The following is a 20,810-nucleotide window of genomic DNA, read 5'->3' as shown; positions in this document are numbered from 1 at the left end:
CCATTCAGCAGACGTGCATAGAGGTCAAATTTACTGAAGATCAACTTCGTCGCAATGCATCGAGTCTTGCCTGAAGAGCATCTTCGTCCGACATGCCGCCTGCGCCCAGGGTATCTCCGCTGCTTGTTGTGTCTGCACTATGAGGATGAGCTGATGGGTTTGAGTCACCAAGCGCAATGGGCTGGCGGTTTGCTAGTGGGGAGGATGTTGTGGCGATTCCGGTCGGAGCGTCTGTGAGCTGGTGGAGGATTCATTAGAGGTGTGCTTGCTCTAGAGCGTATGCAGCGGACTCACTTGCTGTGATAAGTTGACGCCGATTTCGTCTAAAACCTCTTTCAAGATTTTGTCGCCTTCCTCCTCCTCCTCATCCTCCTCGTCCATAACGTCGTCAACAGCATCTGACATCATTTCTTCTTTCATGTCCATCATTGAACTTTCCTTTTCAAACTCATTCATAATCCGTTGAATGGCAGGGAGATTGAGGCCTCGGTTCATCGAAGCCATGGCCTATAGATGTATAGATGAGTAGCCGTGAGCTTAAAAGAGGGGCACGCACGCGTGTTGCGCCACGCATAGCGTCTGCCATCTGTTGATTGCTCCTCAGCGTCTGTATGCGCAGCCCGACTGCCTGCAGCTGAGTGCGCATTTGATAGAACTTTTGGACATATCTCCGTGTTCTGACTAGATCTTTTGCCATGACCTTGCAGGCGTTCTGGAGGACTGTCAAGACATGGTGCCGTGTGGTGGCCGTAGATGAGAAGACTGACGAGTTGGCCAGCTTTAGCACTCTTTTTAATGTCCATGATGAGCTTCTTCTCGCTCTGCTCGAGTTTGGCACGCTCGCGGTCAAGTTCCCGTTGTGCCTTTGTGAGAGATCGCTGGTGCTGACGCAAACGCTCAGCAGGCGTAACGGTGCGACCGAATAGAGTTTCCTGAAGAGAAGATAGGTAAAGGACGAGGACAGTTGAAATGAACGACGAAGACGCACGATGATATTCATTGGATAAGGAAGAGTTGCTGCAGGTTGCTGCGGTGCCCTTTTTGTATGGACCTCCTTCAAATCGGCGCTCACTGCTCACTGCCCTCATGCAACGACCTCGACTTTCTTCCCATCGTCTGCAATTGTAACAAACATTTCTGTAGGTTCCACAGCGCCCCAGACCGTCATTCATGTCCTCTCATCGTCCCCAACGACTTGAAGCCACCCCTCAGCACTGATCGGCTCCAACGATGTATCGTCGAATCTTGCAATAAGCCTAGTCTCTCCCAAACATGTCTCCAGTGTCTCCAGGCCTTCTGCCCAGAGTGAATCTCTTCCACACTTTTATCTTTTTACGCCTCTTGACTGTTCATAGCCATCGTTATCCAGATTCACATACTTGTTCGCCTCATGTGCAACCCGTCATCGAGCCACTTAGAAGCGAAAACGCAAGGGCTATTTTTGCGAAGCATTTCCCCCAGCCATCGGGGACAAGTAAACGACAGACTCTTCGCACAAAAATCTCCACAAACCCTGCCAAGCTTGCTCAACTTCACAAAGTCGAGTTGATCAAGTTGCGCCGTCGCGCTCTGCCCGGTGATCCTAGAGACAAGTCCGTTTCCGTTCCTTCCGACCAGCGTTTACACATCAAGGTCGCTCACACTGACAAGGTGTTTTGGTTTCGCAAGGTGTGTCTCATCGAGCTCCTCGTCAGTCTTCATGAGACGACTGGGCCATTTCAGACTTTGATTGCTGGTAAAGTCCTGGATCTCATTGCAACCCAACTTCATTTCTCATTCTCTGATTCCACTGTGAGTGTCCATGTTGCTCGTCTCCCAAACTCATTCAACTCTCGCGTTAGCCAATCGACTTGTGCAAATTGGTAGATGACGAGCAGGGGCATGTCGTTTTGCGCAAGGATCAACTGTTGGCCGAGCAGGTAGAAGACCCATGCACTCTCTTGATTCGCCCGGGATGTGCGCATACGAATATGTCATGATTATTACCGAGAAACCTTTGAATACAGCATTGCAATTAAGGCTACACAATCCAACAATGCAGGTTAAAAAAACTATGTAAGACGAAAGAAGAAAAAACAAAGGCATGAAGAAAGCAAGAGTGCGGAAGCTATGCAACTAACGCTGCCAAGCGTCTCAAGTGAGAAACATTAAGATATGCAGGTACGTACGTCTCCAGTCCCGATACTTCTCGGGGGAGCGGTAGTTCATAAGGGCCCACCTCTTCCGTCTCTGGTGAAAGAAGCAGGTGGTCATTTCGGTCATTAGCTTGAACACGTGATGCCACGACACGTAGAATTTCGGGTGATATGGGATTCTGAACAGGCGTTAGGGAGAGGACGGCAAAGTGACATCGAGAGAACCGACCTCATAGTCCGCAACATAGTAGTTTGTGCACATTCGTTGTATCTGCATTGGACTCAGCATCCAGCAAACATCATAAATGATTTCTATGTCAGCTGCAGTAGCCTTGACACAAAGTCAGCAAGCAGCTCTATAATCGCAGCTGAAGTGAGTCACCTTTTTCAGCTGGAGCAATTTGGTGGCCTGCATCAAGTGCTCCAGTTGGAGTGTACCTTCCGGCATGTCGTGTGATTTACACCACTCTTCTATGCGGGTAATATTGTACTGAATTTGCATCGCTAAGAAACAGCTTGTTTACAAAGTGATGGCACAACTTTTGAGTGGCTCACCTCGTTTCCATGATGAGAAATTCCGTCTCATTAGAAGATCATTGAAGCTTGTGACACCAATGAGTTTGAGAAGCTCGGTGACGACCTGCTGCACTACAATCTCCTCCATGTAGTAGCTCTTCAAGCTCTTCCAAACTTTGTTCAACAAATTGAGAATGTCGTCCATGCTGAAAGCTGGTTGTGCGTTGGAGTGGAGGAGACGATTGAACAAGCGTCCGCCGCCATCGTTTGTCGTAAATCCCGGCAATGATTGACTTTCAACCAATGCAGGAATCACCATCTTGGACAGTTTCTTCTTCGTTTCCAGCATCCAGGTATGATAGATGTTGTATTCCAGGCTGTCAAGATCATGCTTGACTACAGATACCAATCGTTCGTAATCATTCCAGTCGAATGGTCGGACCGCGTTCTCTTCTCCTGGACCGATACCTTGCAGCATATCACTTTCTGCAACACAAATAAACGATAGCATCTCGTGAACATTGGAGAGCCAAAAAATGCCTGGAATGATGGCGTCTTCTCCGGTAAACGACTACCAAAATGATGAGATGTATTTGAGGGAGAAACAGAAACATCCACAAACCATGACATGAGCCTGGATCGATTGCATCACATTTGCTAGGAATCTCTCGCTTTCCGGAATGAGGCCGTATTTCCACATCTCATTAGTCACAAGACTGATCAAGTTGGCAGGGAACAGAATCTCCTTGACGGCCGATGGATTGTTCAGACTGGGCGCGGGAATCTTAAGTCCGCGAATGAGCCCATCAAGGACGTCTTCGTCCAACCGCTTCACATCCTGCATTAGTCTGATCTTCTCTTCTGCAGGATCATCAGAATCACGTATATCTGGCAGTCCGTTGGAGCTGCGGAGTCGAAGATAGTTATCTTCGCCATTGAAGGCGACAGAAACTGCTCGCGGGTTCATTGCATGATCCTTTTTGACGTCAATCATAATTTCATCGGTGGATGTGCGGTGATCTTGCGGAGCGAGCGAGAAAACGCCTGCAGAGCTGTGTCTTCGTTGATGTCCGCGAGCTGGGGCACCGCCAACTGGATGGCCGTTCGCTTGATTACTCACGTCACCAAGCCGCAAAGTTGGGGCGAATGTTGGAGAAAGTGGGGGGTCAGCCCGGGAGCCCCTGGTAAGGACGTTCAGAGCGTTGGACCTATTTAGTTGTTCGCGAAGACTGCTGACTTCGTTCTTGAGCGTCATAATAACAGAGTTGTCTTCCTGATTCCGAACGGGAGCAGCGTCGATAGTTCTTTGTTGAGATTCCAGTCGAGACGCTTGGCGAATAATATCATCTGTTAATTTTTGAATCATTTCTTCCTTCTCGGTGGTCCTTGCGATGGCCTCCTCCAATTTCTTCTCAGCGTCCGCTTTCGCTTGAAGTATCTCATCTCTAAGTGCCAGCTCAGCCTCTGTCGCTTGCAGAGCGGCTTGGAACTGTTTCGCCCGCGCATCAGATTCCTCGTGACGATTGATCCATTGCTGTAGCTGTTGCTCGACCTCAGCGAGTTGCAATTGAAGCTTCTTCCTCTCAGCGGTCCGTTCTTGCAAACTTTGAGTAAGTTCGACAACCTTATTTTCTAAGCGATATGATATCTCTTTGAACTTGGAGACAGATCGAGCTTCTGCTTTCAAGGCCTTCAATTCTTTGCGAGCTAAGCGGCGGCGTATACAAGACTGGATATAGATAACATTGCGAACATCGGAGCGGAAGCATCGACGGGAGGTTCTGAGCTGAAGTATGAGAGATGCGCACGATCGAGATTCATCAAGCTACTTACACGCCACGCAAGAGACTTTGGAGTAAAGTAGCAGCGCGAGATGTCTTTTCTTGGAGGAAACGTTGTCGTGCTTGCATACTGCGCACACCTTCAAAAGCCATCAGTTTTGTTCAAGTGTCATGAGTGCGAGCCACTTACGGCTTTGGAAGAGCGTGATCGAATGTATGATATCTAAGAAGCGTTTTCGTTGCATAAAGCGTCTAATAATTGTCTGCAAGCGAACCGCCGAAGCTTCTCGCCGAATACTTTCAACGAATCTTCTCGCGAGAATACCACGCCACCATGTCTGTATCTTGATGGTGGCCTGGCGAAGTTTCTTGTACTTCGTCATGGCCATTCTTCTCCGCATATTCTTTTGAACAACAGTGACCATTGCATTAAGTCGGTCCGAGCGAAGGGATTCCAACGCGGCCAACATGCCAGCACGGAAGAAAATCTTTGTCAGGCCATTTTGGTACATGTCTGGATCTGCGATAGTCTTCGCAAGGATAGTTGAGCATAGCCGATTAAGATCCATCGATTGAATCATCGGTTGCCAATCAGTAGAGGGCACCAGCATGTAGTAGCTGTTTAGGCACCATAAGTTGGGCCTCGATCCTTAAAAAAAACCTGCTCACCGTTCAGCGAACTCTTCATATGTCCAACGGGTCGGATAACCTGCACAGCTAATACGAATCGTCTCGAGCACACCACATGCCCGCAACTGCCCCAAGACCTGCTGAGGTTGAAACTCCCAGGGTTTTTTCTGTTCATTGGGTTTGATGCAACGGATATAATGAACGTTAGTAACGCTGAGTGTCTCCATCAACGTAATCAGCGAGGCCTTGAAAATTGATCCTTGAGTCGGTTTCTTCCCTGTAGCGCCAAGCCGCTTGGAGGAACCTGCTAAGGATCCCGAATTTGAAGATTGAGTGACAAAGGATTGTCGACCTGGATCGGGGATGACGGATGATCGACGAGATCCTCCGCTTCCCGAATCAGAAAAGGCAGGGGATCCAGGAGGTGGACCTTCCACAGATTTTGTAGAGTTCAAAGCAGCATCGAGAACCTCCTTGAGGAATGGATTTTTGGTAGAGGCAAGCAGGGTCATGTGCTCGTCTGGAACAGTATCTCGATTCTTCTCCAAAAAACCATCAACTTCGTATGTAACATCAAGCGCATAGTGGGCAATTGTGAAAGCCGAATTCCCGAAGCGCGGTTTCTTAAAGACGGCTTTAAATTCGGGTTTGGGCAAAATCTGCGTGTTGAGTTTTTGAAGGAATGAAGGATCGCTGCCAGATGGCATGCGGGACTCCTCATCCAACAGGGCCAAAACTCCAAGCTTTCCTTCGATAACGTCTATGCAGGGTTGGTTGTCTGAAAAATCAATAAAAGTCCAATTGATCTCTTCCTTGACATATTCTTCCTGTTCCAGCTTGAAGACGTGAGAATTAAACTGGCACAAATGTCAGGAGACAGTTTGTTATAAGGTATGAACTTGCGCCCACCTCTTGCTGTAATTTCTCATTGGCATAATTGATGCTGAATTGCTCAAAAGAATTCTGCGAAAGAGATGAGAAACAAAATACGATGCACGATTGCATGCTAACCTTTTGGAAGTGCTCAAACCCGTAAATATCTAAAACTCCGATGAACATTTCAGCCCGCTCCGCCGCATCTCCATTCTCGCCCGCTAAACTTTCGTTCACAATTGCCACAAGCCATTCAAACATACAGGCATAGATGAATTTAGCGACACTGTCCCTGACCACTGTCGCCTGTGCAGCATTTAAGGAGGTAGTAATCTTTTCCGAGCGGGTTACAATCTGTTTCTTGACCGTCCATTTCTTGAACTCCGCCAAGTTAATTCCCAAGAATCGAGTAGCTAGCAGGAGTGCGGGGTCATTGTCGTCCATGGAAGCATCTGTTCGCAACTGAGTGATCTTCACGTTTCCAAGATGAAGCAAGGCGGCTAAAAGACGGAAGACGGCCCACTGCTTCTCTACACTGATGCCGACGGTCGAAAGAGCTTGCTGAGTAGCTCTAAATTCTTCCGCGTCATCGACGCCCGCAATTGGGGTTGAGGAAGGGCCACCTTGCTTCAGAAAATGGAATTTGGTCACCTCTCCGTCTAGTCCTAAATCCTTCCTTTCCTTTGAGGGAGCGCCGGCGCATAATTGGTAAAAAATATGGTAATTCCGTTCGGTGACTGGTTGAAAGACGATCCGCGAGCGTTCTAATAGGTATGTGCGGATTCTAGCACCAACAATTTCCTGTTTACCGTCAAAAAGAATCTGATGACCAAATTAGAAGTTGACATTATTTTACGAAAGAGCAATTCTTTACCTGGATATACTTGCCAAAGCGAGACGAGTTGTCATTGCGAGTGGTTTTGGCGTTTCCAAAGGCCTCGAGAATGGGATTGGTGGCCAAAATCTGCCGTTCGATTTCGCTTGAGTCGTCCAATGAGAATTTCGTTTTAGATTTCGCGTTGACGTCGGGTGGGTTGACGGACGCAAGGTAACGCATAATGAACTTGGCCTGTGATGGAAATGATTAGGCCAGGCAACCTGTACGGGTGTGAATTGAACTGACCGACTCCGTTTTACCAGCCCCACTGTATAACGGTGAGGTGCGGTTGAAAAAGAAAAGTGAGCTGATAGAAATACCTCTCCCCCGATACAATGATTGTTTGGCCCATCCCCTCTTTTCGCATGGCAGTATAAGCGTCTTCCGCAATGGCAAATAAATGGGGCTCCAGTTCCCCCCTCTTCCGCCCACTGTACGCTTGGATGATCTCGGGTCCATAAAGAGTGACGCGTTGGAATGGGTTGACAGCAATCAGTACAATGCCACTGTATGTATAGATACTGTGCTGGGCGTAGCGATTGCGAATGGTATGAAGGACTTTGAGGAATCATCGTTACAAAGTTGCATGTAAGAAGGAGGTGCACGCACCGGAAGGTTCGTTCAGATGTGAGAGTGTTGCCAAATCATCTGCAGTCTCCAGCAAAGGAGGATTTCGCAGAGGTGGCAAGCCTTCCTTCCCATCTTTAATCTCTTTTCCGGTGGTATTGATGGCAATTTCCTGACAAAAAGAGTGAGTAGTGAACGAGGACCAAGAAAAGAGATAAAAGACCTTTCCGCGTTCGTCAACGAAGACGAGCTTGATGGTATCGTCAGCAGCCTTGGTGACAGAGAGAACCTCTGCAGAGATCCAGGCATGATCCTTATCCTCGAACCAGACTCTGGTTCCTTTGCTGTATATGTTTTCCGCCATGCCTGTCGTAAAAAAGGGCCAACGTTAACGCTTGTCCAGCAAGAAGTCAGTGAGAGTTGTCGTTGTTGTTTGGTCGCCCCTGGTTCAAACAATCTCAGCTTGTTATATTTCGCAATCCTCAAACAAATGTCACCTTGCGCCTGGCTCACCAACGCCCACAAAAATTTAACAAGAGAAAATAATCTTCTTGAGAACTTCGAGAATGTAACAAAGAATGTGCCGCTCCGTTATGTAACCAAGATGTAACAGTGAAGCCATTGTTTGGCAGGAGCCTCGAAGATCAATAATAATCTGGAAACCATTCCAATGTTCGTTGCTCAACGATTTCTTATCAACCTTTTGCCGTTCTTCATTCCCCCCGTTTATTTGGCGTTGACGCCGTTTATACCAACGAGGAAACTTAAATTCGCCTATTTCGACTGCTAGAGGTAGTTCCGAGCTCCATTCAACCTGTTACGACCTGTATGATCTCTTGTTCGTTCTGCTATGGATAGTATCTTCGGTCGCAAGAAAGCCCGCCCGCGTCAATCATCAGTATCAGGACAAGACCTCAATGAGCGATCGGTTCCGTACGATAAGCTTGCGCCACCGCCTCGTTCGCCTATACCAGTCGCGACCGTCAACCAGGGTCTTCGAGGTATATCGGCTCCAAATACAAACCCTGCCCTCACTACCTCAGGAACGGAGCTCAATAAATTCACCCTGCAGCGCAGCAAGCTAGAGAGAGAGAGAGCCTATGATCAACATCCATCTACGCGACAGGGTTCTCCAAGCACATCCATTTCAACGGCCGATTCTTCAACCCTATATGACGAATACATGACACCTCTGTCGACAACGGCGATCTATACGCCCCAGACATCTCGCGCTCGAAACAGCGAGGCTTCCTCGTCATCATCTCGAAACTCAAACCTCGCAGACTTTGGTCAATTCGCTCCATCTGACTCCGCCGCCGCAACTGTAAGACCTACATCTGGAATGACCACGAGGTCCGAAACGAAACGAGGTTCCCACTACGCCGCTTCTTTCTCATCCGAGGGAGGATCACACTTATCCCACTTCTATCATCGACACCACGCTGGTGATTCGTTCAATTTCCCGCGTCCAGACTCGGAAGAAGAGATCGAAGCTCTATTTGAAAAAGTAAAGCGAACTCGCGATCTCGGTGATTTAAATCTTCCTTCAATTGACCAAAAATGGCACATGGTGTTCAATGACGAACATATAAGATGGAAAGAAGAAAGGGCGAGAGAGGAACAATCTAGGAAGCAGAACGAAACGGGGCAACCTGCGGCGATTATGGCAGAGTCTCCCGAATGGTACCTCAAGAAATTCCTTGACAAAACAATAATGGCAAAGCAAGCCGGAAGCTTACTGGTTTCTTTGAGGAGTAAAGAGCTAAGGTTCGTACAACTAGAAATGTTCATAATGAAATATTGAGTGTTCCATTCAGTTGGTTTCATCACTTTATATCGATACGCGGAACCTCTGTGCTAGCACAAACACTTATGCACCTGAGTCGCAAGGGTACTTCACGGTATGTTGGGTTCGTTCCACTTGAATTCACCCCCAGTAATGTTCCTAGACGAGAGGCAGACATTCTATTGGAGTACGAGGTCGCCAAATGTATCAGGCACATCTTTAATACTCCGGTGTGTCTGCTTAATTGAACCTATTGGCTTGCGGTTGAACTTATGACATTAAGGTGGGGGCAAGAGAAGCATTAACCCACAACTCGATCGTTTCGCAAATAGCCTCTTCCTTGAACACATCACACCTACCGACGAGAAGAACTCTCCTGGATGTTCTCACTTTTCTGACATATTGGAACGGGGGCGAAGCCCACAGTCTGGTGGTAACCGCGCTTGAGACCCTGAGCTCCTCCAATAATGAAGGGGGCGGTTGTTACAACTTTTGGTTTAAGTCCATGGAGCAGTCTTTGTCTGGCAGGGGAAAGATGGGCAGCTTGGTGGGAGCCAGTGAGGAAGTGAAGCGTGCAGGCGGGATAGATAGCTCTCTGAATGATTACGCGGTCCGTCCTTTCGCAGTTCACACAACACTCATCATTCATCTATCCCTTGCTCTAATGTAGCTGTCTAACCTAGTCCTCATCAATAGTATCCTCGACTACATCGACGATCTGGATTTGCGACTACACCATCGCGCAATGATGGACACCGCCGGTTTGCAGCGTATCATGGATCTTTGTCACGATTTTGGCTTTGCTGGAATTGAAATTCAACTCAAGAATTTGCAGGCGTCTTTGGCTGAGGATGAGAGGAAGCTGAGGGAACGACTGGATGAAGCAATCCTAAAAAACCTGAACGATCCTCAAGACGTTTACAACGCCATTTCTGCTAAGACGGACGGCACCAAGGCAAAAGATTATTTTTTATCGATGATGCAACATCTCCTGCTCATTCGAGAAGAAGGCCAGCCAATGGTGCATTATTATCAACTTCTGGATTCAATTGTGACAGATGTGGTACTAGACAAAAAATTAGCCGGTGCGGAGCAGCGAATGGGCCACTCTGTCGAGCGAATCATCGCCCAATTTAACGAGGCGGATCGCTACCAAGCTGCAGAGGACGAAGCCGCAGAGGCCCGGGCAATGGCAATGAGATTGAAGTTGGAGAAGGAAGTTTTAGAAGAGGAGATAGCACAAGGCCAGGAAGGACTTATTGGAAGGCTTAAAGCGCAGATTACTCAGATGGAGGAAAAACTCAACGTTTCTCGGGAGACAACCTCAAGGCTTCAAGGACAACTTCAGACTCAGAAAGCAGGCTACGAAGAGCAAATCTCTCAACTTGAAGCTCAGATCATGGAACTATTTAGAATGCTGAAGGAAGTGGGGAAAGGGGTGGATACAATTCTTGATGGGGGAACTCTCGACCGCAAGACCCTGGTTGAGAAATTGGAGAGAAATTTCCAGAGACATAAGACCATCAGCATTCTTGAAGGCCGGAACGGTCGTTCACAACGAAAAAAGAAATCTGGGGATCAAGGGGAAGATGAGGAGGAAGATGTTGAGGCAACGCCTGGAAAGTCTAGCTTAAGGAAGAAACCTGCAGCACTGGGAAGTGTGAAGACGTCATTGCCTAACACGCAGGGTAGCGGAAAGGTGATCGTCGACGAGAATGGACGTGTGTCGCAGTTTATGGATGCGGAAGAGGCTGACGCCCAAGAGCAAATTCAACAACAGTTAGTCGCTGGTGCGAAACTTGTGAGTACAAACTCCTTTTTTCCGCTGCTCTGGACATCATTTACTTTCTCTTTCGACTAGTACTCACCCCAACTTGGCGGGTCCAGCTCTCGGAGTATCAGAGGGTCCCCGCGACGTACTCATCGCCCGCCTTTGGGCGGAGACATCTTTCAATCTAACGCCTTGCTCGCTCCTAGGTCTGATGATGGTACAATAATTGACCAAAGCGATATAAGCCGTTCTTCTTCACCCGTGAATGATGACGAAAGTGAATACGACCAGTCAACAAGGAGCGGTTTTACAGATGGGACGGAGGACACTGTCATTACTTCCATCAGTTCTGAGGGCTCAACTAGTAACTCTCGGACACCTGCGCCCGTATCTTTCTCCGAGGCACTTAATAAACACTTTCTGGCGAAAGGCAAGTCATTGCCACCAGAAGACCGAAGTCCCTTGCCGTCCCCCGGGCTCTTACCTCCAGCCGAGGAAGTACCGAATGGCTTATCACCTCCGCCGCCGCCGCCTCCTCCTCCTCCTCCTCCTCCTCCTCCTCCTCCACCACCACCGCCCCCTCCCCCTCCCCCTCCCCCTCCTCCAGGTTTCAAAGGGATCATTCCGTCTTCGAGCGGCATCCCTCTGCCACCTCCACCCCCGCCACCCCCAGGACCGGGTTTCAAATCTGCTTCAAGTTCCACTCGAACTTCTGCGCGGACATCTTTGCTTGGTTCCAATCTAAATTATCTCTTCTCCGCTCGCAAAGAAATGCCCATAACACCCAGCACGAAGATGAAGCAACTCCAGTGGGACAAGCTCCCCCAGCAGCAAGTAGTCAAAACACTCTGGAACGACGACAAGCCGCAGCAGGAGAAGGAAATGCTCCAAAAACTCCAGATGGACGGCGTATGGATGGAGATGGAGGAGGATTTCAAGGCCAAGCAGCTTGTCATAAATCTCATGGGTAAGGCCATCGGTTTGCTTTCTTTTTGTGCTGATCTTTGGCATTAGCACGGCAGAAGCGTGCCGAGCTGAGGAGTATTTTGGACCCCCAAACTAAGAAGCACGTTGGTGAGTGGCGTTCCCCCTCTCGTTCGTTTGCAGACTGTCATGTGGTTTAGAAATTCTCATGCAACGGGTGAAGAGGCTTGAACCAGAAGAGATTGCTCGCAAGATTCAGCAATTCGATCAAGAGCTATGTACGCAAGGTTTTTTGAGCGAGCTCAAGCCTGTTCTCCCGTCCCCTGAACAAGTCACTCTTCGCGTCTTGTTTCTAGAATCGAAAAGCTGATCGTCGGTTAGGTTGGAAAGCTGAACGTCTATCGTAATGCGGACCCGGAAGAACTGGCCGGACTGCATACCGCCGACCGTCTGATGGTACAACTTATACAGATCAATCGATTGGGTCCGCGTATCGAAGGGATGTTGTACAAGGTATCTTTTGAAGAGACGTGGTCATTGCTGGATGAGGTACGTCTTCATTTTACACTTTACTTTTATCATCGTCATGACGCGCATTTAGGGAGCCAAGAAACTTTCAGCAGCTGGCCGTTCGCTCTTGGATGCCCAACACTTTAAAGAGCTACTCAATGTAAGCCACCCTTCTTTCTTTTGTTTGTCTTCTTTTGGCTGAATATCGCCCATGAAGCTCATTCTTTTGATTGGAAACTACATGAATGGGACAGGCATCAAGGGCGGTGCTTTTGGCTTCCGAGTCAGCAGTATCAACAAGGTACATATCCAATTTCTTTCCTTTTTTAAGATCTATTTTCTGACGGTGAGAACTAGCTGGTAGACACCAAATCAGTCAATAATACAACACTGCTTCACTTCCTGGAAAGAACGATCTCGAAACATTTTCCGGAAATGGAAGATTTCTTGGACGAATTGGAAAAGCCCGCTGAAGCGTATCGAGGTACCCAACACGTTTTCCGAGCCGCAGCCGAAAACTTACATTTTATTGTAGTCAACCTGCAAGATGTTAGGAAAGGTCTGACGGATTTGCGCGAGGGTCTCAAACGGATCCGACAGGAATTAGGAGAGCATTTTGCTGATTTGGACGAGAACGATAAGTACGGGAAACAAATGTGGGCATTCGTCACCAAGTCGAATCAGTCCCTGGAAGATTTGGTGGACGATGTGGGAAACGCCGAAACGACGTTTACCGATGCCATTAACTATTATGGAGAAGAGGACAAGAACATGTCGTCCTCAGAATTTTACGGCATCTTCAAGACCTTTGTCACGTCGTACAAGGTAGGCAGGCATATGCATGATGCCATTGTGGACAAGAGATGACCAGTCCAATTTAGAAATGCAAAGCCGACAACCAAACGGCAGCGGAGGAAAAATCAGCTTTCGAGAAGCGTAGGGCGGCGATGGAGGAAAATAAAGCTAACCGTCAGAAGGCACTTGAGAGTGCGAGCGTAGTTGAGGGCGATGACGTGCTGGAGACGTTGTTGGACAAGCTACGAAATGGCGACATCGTGGGTCGGAGAACTGCACGCCGACGTCCTGTTGCCGAGACTCGCTCGTCGGCACTGCCAACACTCACCGTCGACGCAACACTCAGGCATGATACAATAGATATCGCGCGAGATATGTTGGCGCGGCTACAATCAGACGGGTTTGTTGCTGCTCCGCCAGCTTCACCGACTGTGGCTGCCACCCAACGTAGACGTCGACGTCGAACCGAGAGGGGATTAGGCAGTGAGCGAGAAATGCCAGGGTCACCTCTCTCTACAGAAATCCAGGAGGACTCTAAATCAGAGACACAGGCTGAGGTAGAATAGATTTAATTTATTTGTAATGCATTTATTTTACATAAATTAGTCTGGCATCCTACTTAAAGCAGCGTTCTTTTTGATTTCCATCCCCGTTTCTCTTTCTTCCCCACTTTCACTATGGTTTCTCTGCCAGTCCTTCTCTCGCTCGCTCTTCTCCCCTTCGTAGCCGCGCAGGACCACTCACTCGACATCAAGGCCATTGAAGCTCACTTCACCCAGTCCCATATTGTCCCCGATTTCCTTACGTCTTTCACGCCCTCCGCCCTTCTTGACCTCAATTATGCTGGTAATAATCACATCACCGTGGCATTCTTTTCTCATTCATCCATCTAGGCGTTGGAAATGTAACACCCGGTCAAGCCCTCAAAATTACGCGTGTGTCTACCGAACTAGCATGAAGTTTTCTCCCAACTCACTATGATCATCAGAGGTTTCTGCTGCTCCCACCCTGACGGTCATTCCCGCGAACTCTTCAATTTCCTTCTCTGGGACGTACACCTTGGCAATGCTCGACGCAGAGACAGTTGGTAGCACCTTGCCAGATGGTGTCAACCGCCACTGGCTTGTAAACGGTGTCGAGGTAACAGGTACGTCAATATTTTTCTTACAACTATAAACTTGGGACTTGAACTGCATGATTTAGGCTCAACCGTGACCATTGCTGGTGGAAACGCCATCACGCCCTACGCCGGCCCCGGTCCCGCTGCGGGAAGCGGTCCTCACAGGTGCCGTCGTAATTCAGCTATGCCTTAGCCAACTAGATCTGAAATGTTTCTCCCAGATATGTTGTGGCTTTATATGCGCAACCTTCAACATTTACTGCTCCAGCAGCATTTTCCAAAACTTTGGGCGTCTCACGCATGGACTTCAATGCATATGTGAAGGTTTGTTTGCACGTTTTCCAGTTTCTCCAGAGTTTATCTCTTACGGCCTTTTAGGATAGCGGTTTGGGACCTCTTGTTGCAGTCTGTTCTCGTCTTTTATATTCATTTCTGCATCCGATTGACACCGTTTTCAGGCCAGTTACATTGACGTCGAAGAGGGCACTGCCACGATCTCTATTGCGCCCACTTCCGCAGTTGTTACTTCGACCTTACTACCAGCTTCGTCTTCAGGGTCTCCAGGGACCCACGCTGCGTCCGCTACTGGTTCATCGGCTTCCGCAACTGGAACGGCAAAGAGTGGAGCGTCCGCACTCTCAAAATTCTCCTCGCTTGCGGCGGCATTGGCAGGCCTGGTTACTTTCATTCTTGCGTGAGGTCCTCTCACAGCAGATCCACTCGTTCAACTCGTTAGGACTGAACACTGTACCGTACTTATACCACATTATACACTATCTATGCCCACATAGAACATAATCGATTCCAAATAGTTATGCAAAACAAAGATTCGCAAGACATCTGCATACATCTTTCAATGCCAACTCAATTTCCGTATCTTTCACGTGCCTAAAAGGCGAGGATTAGATTTAACGCAAGATAGCACACAGCACACGTACCGCATCTTGAGCCATTGATACATAACCCGAGTACCCCTCGGAGTACTTTCCAATCTCTTTGCCTTTACTTGCGCCCAATCCAACGCCTTGAGCATACATGGCAGTTTGGCTTTCGAACAACGTCAGTTCAATGTCAGTATATCAGAGGTCAGGAGACAAACATCGGATCGACGCGACCATCTCCATCGGTTCCAAGTCCGCTCCCCTCCTTCCAACCCATCATCTTCAGCAATTTATTGCCAACGTTGCTCTCGTCCTGTCCAGGGTGTACAGGCGGCGGCGGGGGAGTGGGAGGTCGTGGCGGGCCTTCAGCTTGTCTTTTCTTTCCAATGGTATTGCCGTCCTTCTCAGGGAGGGGTGTATCAGGTTGATTGAACAAGATTCGGCGTTCAGAGGCGCGGTCGCGATATTTGGGTTGCTCCGTAGGTGCATTGGCTTTCCGTAAAGCAACCTTTCGACGCGCCACGTCCCGTAAATTCCGATCCTTATAGTTCTTCTGTCAACGTCGAAGTGGCCAGCCAAAGGGGAGAAGAACAAAAAATACGTCAGCCCCATGAGTCAAGAGATAGTAGCAACCAGAAGTTTGCGAGCCTTATGCAAATCCGATTCTTTGTTATGGCGTTTCAGTTGGTCCATTGATTTGAACTGTCGTGCGCATAGTATGCACATCAACGACGTGACATCGGAAAATTCGAACTCTTCCTCTGGAGGCGGGGAACCTTCATTTGAGGCTTTGGAAGACGAAACTGTGGAATGACCAGAAGCAGTTTTCAAGGGTACCGCCTGCATGTGGAGGATACCAAACGTAAGAACCAAAGAACTCCCATGGATCACAGAGAAAGCCAAAGAAAGATCACCAGAGCAGGGGATGGAATAGAGGCGCTTGTGCTGTGTGTAAGTTCTTCCTGAACTTGGTTCCATTTATTGATGTTGTTAACAATCTAAAGAAATAACATCGTAAGCCAATAGCGCTGCGAGGTGAGGAGCATCTCGTGTAGGTTAAGTTTTGTCTGCGTCACCTTTTTGCTTGCAATCAGCGGTGCAACTTTCTTGACTACGAGTGCTGTAAAAACAACATTTAAAAAAGGAAGAAGAAAGCAAACATCACGAGATCCATACGTTTATTCGGATCTGATCCAGTCTCGTCAGGTCCACCGTCATCTGAATGAGTGGCACCAGAGTCATCCATTGAAAACCCAGGAACTAAAGGTTTCGCTGGCAAGAGAGTGAATCAACTTAACAGAGGTGAACAAGCACGAATAACATACCTGTGGCTTTAATGGGTCCTTTGCTAAAGCTCAGGGTCACTGGCTTGTCGGAAACAGGTAAAACGGAAGGGGCTGGCAGGGCTCTTGAAGGTTTCGCATCAGGTTCACCTGGTTCCGTCATAAGCCAAGGCCTTCGAGGGTTTGAGGATAATGTTCAGTGAACAATACCTTTCGCCTTCTTTTTCTCCTTCTTCTCCTTGACCAGAGCAATAGGCTGCACTGGGGCGTCGACTTTGAATTCAAGTACTGCGACTGTCGAACTTTCATCCCAATATCGAACCCAAGTGTCTTCAACGCCTCCCAGGCTTATTGACGATGTAAGACAAGCGTCATCGCGAGAGAGGAAATCCGTAACGGGTTGAAATGAGTAAGGATGAGCAAATGATGTGGCCACGGGGCGATCCGAAATACGGAAACCAGAAGGATGTATCTGGGGTGACATCGTTGCGGCAAGAACAGTCGATGCAGACTGTCAAATAGAAACAACTGATGAGATTACACCAACACCACCCAGTCGATGACTTGCCTGTACGTCGACGAACTCGACAAATGCAAACCCAAAGCTTGCCATTGTTACCTTGTCCTTTATGAGAATGATTCTTTTCATTCCCTTCGCACCCTCCGTACTAGGACCAGACGATGATAACATGGCCTGATAGATGGCTTGAGGGCCGGAGAGCGGATCGAGCCCCCGAAACAATAGCACAGGCGCTTGACTATTACCAATATCACGAGTACCATCGTTCATGTTGCCACGATTCATCCTTCCTTTGTCATGAGGGGTGGCACTTTGAGAATAGTCGATCTTGACTCTTCGTCCATTATGAGGTATGCCTGTCTCGAGAGCCTTATAAAACGTCGCACTGGCAGAAGCCCCGTGAGATGCCGGTGGGGGCATCTGGACGAACGGGAACAGGGGGTCTACGAATGCACGTGCATGTTCCGTACTTGCAAATTGGGCAAAGCCAAATCCCTTGGAAGTACCTTTTAAATCCAACGGCGAAGTATGTCAATGGAAGTGCAACAGCAAATACGAATATGCAAGTGCCTGATGATCTATCTCGAATGATTGTGACCGTTTCGACACTGCAGCCGTTAGACGTGAGGTAGGCCTGAAGCTGGGTAGGAAGGGGCTTCAGTCACAAGTATTATGACAGACAAACATGAGAGTCGACAGACATCGGCCTCTGTGAAGTCCGGATCTAGCCCTAAAAAAATGACGTGTGGACTGGGCTCTGAAGGCGCAAGCCGTTTCTTCGCGAAACCAGCTGCCCCCCGAAAGCGGTCGTCCTGTGCATAATCCTGATGCTGCTCAGCTTGTTTGTGGCCATAGCCCTGACCAAAAGCATTTTCTTCGCGAACTTGAGAGACGTCGTAGGCCTGGAAAGCGTCAGGTGTGGCTAGTGGGGGAGAATGTGGATACGAACACCGTTGTTGAATTTTCGTCGTTTGCCATCGCCATGGTAATCATCCTCCCCCCGAGGCTTCACACCTTGCCATGATTGTTGATTTGACCAGGCTGCGTCTTTGCCTCTATCCCATTCTCTGTTGTAAGCCATGATGATGGTAGTAAGAGACAAGGAGTGAGACAAATAAAAAACAAACAAGACTTGATATTTTCCGTCATGGGCCATGGTGAGTGGACAACCTCGGACTACGACGTTCACGACGCCGCCGACGCTGACTCGCACTTTTCCTAAGGATGCGTCAAGGTATGACATCTACAATCCTATTGAATCGCCCTTATTCATCCCACCATTCCAGCCGGACCCTGCTATTGACCGTTTCAACGTAATGGTGCGCATCTCTTTGCCAGTCCAGATCCCCAACTTATCCCTCTCAAGCGTGAAAGTGCATACCTGAACTTTCGGTGGACAAGGCGGACCACACGGACTGCCCTTTACGGTTTCATCATCGTTCCAGTACTGCTCTACTACATCACAGACCTCACAAACGTATGTTCGCCTCCCCTTGAATTTGACCTCTGCTAATTCAGATTAGCAACGGTGGAACTGGAATGGGAAGCGCAAGGGTCAATCATTAAGCGCCAAAGCAGAGAGCTCCCCGTAGTTCGATACTCTGCATATGCCCGAAACCCGAATAGACCCGTTCAAATTCTCTTGCACATCTCTATTGCCACCTTGCAGCCGGCTCCAACCACCGCACTAAGTAACGCATGCACCGGTGCCCGCTGTGAGAAATTTTCTACTGCAATGTCGAGATGTTCCAACTCGTCGTCCCTGAACTCGCGAACAACGTCTCTCAAAAGTGGGATGCTTGGGTGTTCGGAAGGCAGCAATTCAAATTCCTTCAATTGACTAAGTTCGTTATGAGTTTTATTTCCTCGGATGCACACAATATCAACACACTCATCATAATGTTCGCCTATGACGGTTTCCACCGCTTCTGTACATGCCATTGCTGCGTCCTTACCCATGAGAGCAGTTACGACTCCGAGTCCAAAACCCGCGACCTTTGCGACCTCACTTAATACGGTAGGTCGTACGCGATGCTGAACTTGCAATCTGTCCATGACCGTAAGATGTTTTTGTTCTTGGTGCCACATTTCCTACGATTAACGTGAATATGATTTGATTATGAATACCCCACTTCAAGAGTAAAAGTGCACCTGAATAAGAGGTCCTACTGTTGGATCATGGCCTAAAACGACCAATTGGCCCTTGTAAATCCAATTTGCTGCGATTTCTCCTGCCTGGTCGATGCGCAACGCATTATGCAACGATTCTCGTTGTTCTTTGGAAATGTCTCTTGGGGTGGTGGATACTGCAAGCTCACTCTGTCGATTGAGGTCAAAGTAGGCAGCTGATGGTTGAGTGTAGTAGGTTGCTGTGTGCGTCGTCCTGCATAGCGAGGGGAATATGGTTTTAGGTAGCTTTTTGAGGATTGGGCGCATTGGGTGATGGCTTGATCACTAAATTTGGCATGGCATCGCGGCTTAACGACAAGGGTCATCTTTTAACTCTTTCTTTCTTAACATCATGGCATCGACGTATGTACCCCTTCTTGAACTAGGATATTCGTGTTCAATATCCCACAGTTTTACACCATCAAACACCATTAACGCATCAAAGGAGAAAGACTGGCCAGCCAGCCTCGGTGAGGGTGCTCAAAGTATTGGTTCAAGATTAGCTTCACCAACGCGTTAATCCCCCAGGATTGCTCGACTGGGACTCTACAAGCATTGTATTCACCAAACGTAGCCTCATCGAATTTCTCAAGTCAGTTATGGTGGCCCTGCCTAGTGTTACATCAAGCTGATGCTGAGATACAGATACACTGGTACAACTGTTGATCCCAACTTCAATAATATCGGGAAGCTTCCTCGTATGTTCCTTCCTCCGCTTGAAACCAATGTACTGAAATGAATCAGGGTATGCCAAATTCGGCACTCTTTCTGAACCCACATTGGCATTGGAAGAAGCCACAGAGGTGAAAGGTAAGGTATCCGAGTATGGATAGTGACTTTCAATATATATATATATATATTCCAGAACAGACAATTGCAACGGATGCATTCAAGCCAACTCGACGAGTACGGACGGTGCCAGGAGGTCCTCACACGGATATCTTTGCGCACGACGATGAGGGTGATGCTCTTTCGATGGCCCCACCCAAACCGGTTGATGAACAGGTCTGATCTCCATGCCTCCTTCGATCCGACCAACGCTTACGACAACATTAGGCAAGCACAGCTTCTGCTGCGCCCGCCGCTACCGCAACAGACCCGCAGGAACAGGACGAGTCAGGAATCAATTTTACATCAACTGTCAAGCCAAGCAGGCTAGTCTTCCCGCAACGTCATCCTTAAATGACCTTTTATCAAGTGCCCTTTTTATTGTTAGACGTGTTCGAACGAACCCAGGAGGGAACAGTAGCATGTCAAACTTTTGGGACCCCGAAGTCCCCCAGGACTTCAAGCCAACCCGCAGGTGAGTGACGGATCTTGAAGCCTCTTGTCCCGTGGGGTTGATACTTGCGAAGAGTTAGGCAGGGACCTGGTGGCCATGACAGCATTAGTGAGGTGAGCTTCTGTTGATTCTCGCTAACCCTATGCATAATTGTTATTCCCCAAAGATTTTCTGAATGAATGGTCGACATATGTACTGTTTGGATGTAAAACAGTAGCGTGTTAAAGAAAATGAAGCTTGGTAGCGGCGAGGTTCGAACTCGCGCGGACTTTCGCCCATTGGGAATCAAGAAGAACTTAAATCCAACGCCTTAGACCAACTCGGCCACGCTACCTTATAGTATTTGTCGCCCGTTAATGAGTTCAAACTCGTTTAGATTCGCACAGCTTT

General features: G+C 48.4%; 8 protein-coding genes and 1 pseudogene across 9 annotated transcripts; 5 read left to right on the top strand and 4 right to left on the bottom strand.

The window, feature by feature from the left end:
* Positions 1 to 40: 40 nt before the first annotated feature.
* Positions 41 to 1,000, bottom strand: LACBIDRAFT_244011 (vacuolar sorting protein DID4; the record flags this gene model as incomplete). The annotated part of the gene is made up of 5 exons (XM_001874933.1): positions 41 to 238; positions 295 to 507; positions 557 to 712; positions 768 to 932; positions 989 to 1,000. The coding sequence occupies 5 exons, from the start codon at positions 998 to 1,000 to the stop codon at positions 41 to 43; spliced, it is 744 nt and encodes a 247-aa protein (XP_001874968.1).
* Positions 1,001 to 1,045: 45 nt separating this feature from the next.
* LACBIDRAFT_306217 (uncharacterized protein) lies at positions 1,046 to 1,979 on the top strand (the record flags this gene model as incomplete). Its single annotated transcript, XM_001875455.1, has 4 exons — positions 1,046 to 1,305; positions 1,356 to 1,668; positions 1,723 to 1,791; positions 1,842 to 1,979. 4 exons carry the CDS (start codon positions 1,046 to 1,048, stop codon positions 1,977 to 1,979), a joined length of 780 nt encoding a protein of 259 aa, XP_001875490.1.
* A 128-nt stretch (positions 1,980 to 2,107) lies between these two features.
* On the bottom strand, positions 2,108 to 7,743 carry LACBIDRAFT_322361 (uncharacterized protein; the record flags this gene model as incomplete). Its single annotated transcript, XM_001874932.1, has 15 exons — positions 2,108 to 2,314; positions 2,365 to 2,466; positions 2,518 to 2,639; positions 2,691 to 3,222; positions 3,274 to 4,476; positions 4,501 to 4,562; positions 4,623 to 4,952; positions 5,038 to 5,093; positions 5,114 to 5,414; positions 5,493 to 5,919; positions 5,972 to 6,025; positions 6,074 to 6,736; positions 6,810 to 7,004; positions 7,090 to 7,370; positions 7,422 to 7,743. 15 exons carry the CDS (start codon positions 7,741 to 7,743, stop codon positions 2,108 to 2,110), a joined length of 4,857 nt encoding a protein of 1,618 aa, XP_001874967.1.
* A 486-nt stretch (positions 7,744 to 8,229) lies between these two features.
* On the top strand, positions 8,230 to 13,731 carry LACBIDRAFT_306215 (RhoA GTPase effector DIA/Diaphanous; the record flags this gene model as incomplete). The annotated part of the gene is made up of 13 exons (XM_001875454.1): positions 8,230 to 9,146; positions 9,197 to 9,280; positions 9,329 to 9,395; positions 9,449 to 9,775; positions 9,836 to 10,966; positions 11,027 to 11,903; positions 11,951 to 12,010; positions 12,061 to 12,191; positions 12,242 to 12,409; positions 12,462 to 12,530; positions 12,588 to 12,671; positions 12,728 to 13,195; positions 13,252 to 13,731. The coding sequence occupies 13 exons, from the start codon at positions 8,230 to 8,232 to the stop codon at positions 13,729 to 13,731; spliced, it is 4,863 nt and encodes a 1,620-aa protein (XP_001875489.1).
* A 76-nt stretch (positions 13,732 to 13,807) lies between these two features.
* LACBIDRAFT_292374 (uncharacterized protein) lies at positions 13,808 to 14,983 on the top strand (the record flags this gene model as incomplete). Its single annotated transcript, XM_001875453.1, has 7 exons — positions 13,808 to 14,011; positions 14,059 to 14,100; positions 14,154 to 14,312; positions 14,369 to 14,450; positions 14,507 to 14,609; positions 14,664 to 14,690; positions 14,744 to 14,983. The coding sequence occupies exons 1-7, from the start codon at positions 13,843 to 13,845 to the stop codon at positions 14,981 to 14,983; spliced, it is 822 nt and encodes a 273-aa protein (XP_001875488.1). The 5' UTR covers positions 13,808 to 13,842.
* Positions 14,984 to 15,149: 166 nt separating this feature from the next.
* LACBIDRAFT_306213 (uncharacterized protein) lies at positions 15,150 to 18,125 on the bottom strand (the record flags this gene model as incomplete). The annotated part of the gene is made up of 13 exons (XM_001874931.1): positions 15,150 to 15,173; positions 15,224 to 15,332; positions 15,385 to 15,719; positions 15,800 to 16,006; positions 16,081 to 16,164; positions 16,243 to 16,286; positions 16,343 to 16,438; positions 16,492 to 16,599; positions 16,660 to 16,960; positions 17,018 to 17,475; positions 17,540 to 17,609; positions 17,671 to 17,871; positions 17,919 to 18,125. 13 exons carry the CDS (start codon positions 18,123 to 18,125, stop codon positions 15,150 to 15,152), a joined length of 2,244 nt encoding a protein of 747 aa, XP_001874966.1.
* A 130-nt stretch (positions 18,126 to 18,255) lies between these two features.
* On the top strand, positions 18,256 to 18,606 carry LACBIDRAFT_306212 (uncharacterized protein). Its single transcript, XM_001875452.1, has 3 exons — positions 18,256 to 18,288; positions 18,336 to 18,446; positions 18,493 to 18,606. Exons 1-3 carry the CDS (start codon positions 18,286 to 18,288, stop codon positions 18,559 to 18,561), a joined length of 183 nt encoding a protein of 60 aa, XP_001875487.1. The 5' UTR covers positions 18,256 to 18,285; the 3' UTR covers positions 18,562 to 18,606.
* Positions 18,602 to 19,405, bottom strand: LACBIDRAFT_244887 (annotated as a pseudogene; the record flags this gene model as incomplete). Its single annotated transcript has 3 exons — positions 18,602 to 18,834; positions 18,859 to 19,060; positions 19,121 to 19,405. Coding segments are annotated over 3 exons (720 nt in total).
* An 85-nt stretch (positions 19,406 to 19,490) lies between these two features.
* On the top strand, positions 19,491 to 20,595 carry LACBIDRAFT_306210 (uncharacterized protein; the record flags this gene model as incomplete). The annotated part of the gene is made up of 10 exons (XM_001875451.1): positions 19,491 to 19,501; positions 19,550 to 19,608; positions 19,667 to 19,730; positions 19,784 to 19,836; positions 19,883 to 19,948; positions 20,004 to 20,143; positions 20,195 to 20,292; positions 20,355 to 20,441; positions 20,494 to 20,533; positions 20,587 to 20,595. 10 exons carry the CDS (start codon positions 19,491 to 19,493, stop codon positions 20,593 to 20,595), a joined length of 627 nt encoding a protein of 208 aa, XP_001875486.1.
* Positions 20,596 to 20,810: the final 215 nt, after the last annotated feature.

The sequence above is a fragment of the Laccaria bicolor genome, genomic scaffold (genome assembly GCF_000143565.1).
Source record: "Laccaria bicolor S238N-H82 LACBIscaffold_2 genomic scaffold, whole genome shotgun sequence".
NCBI lineage: Eukaryota > Fungi > Basidiomycota > Agaricomycetes > Agaricales > Hydnangiaceae > Laccaria > Laccaria bicolor.
This window is presented reverse-complemented; position numbering and strand designations above follow the sequence as displayed.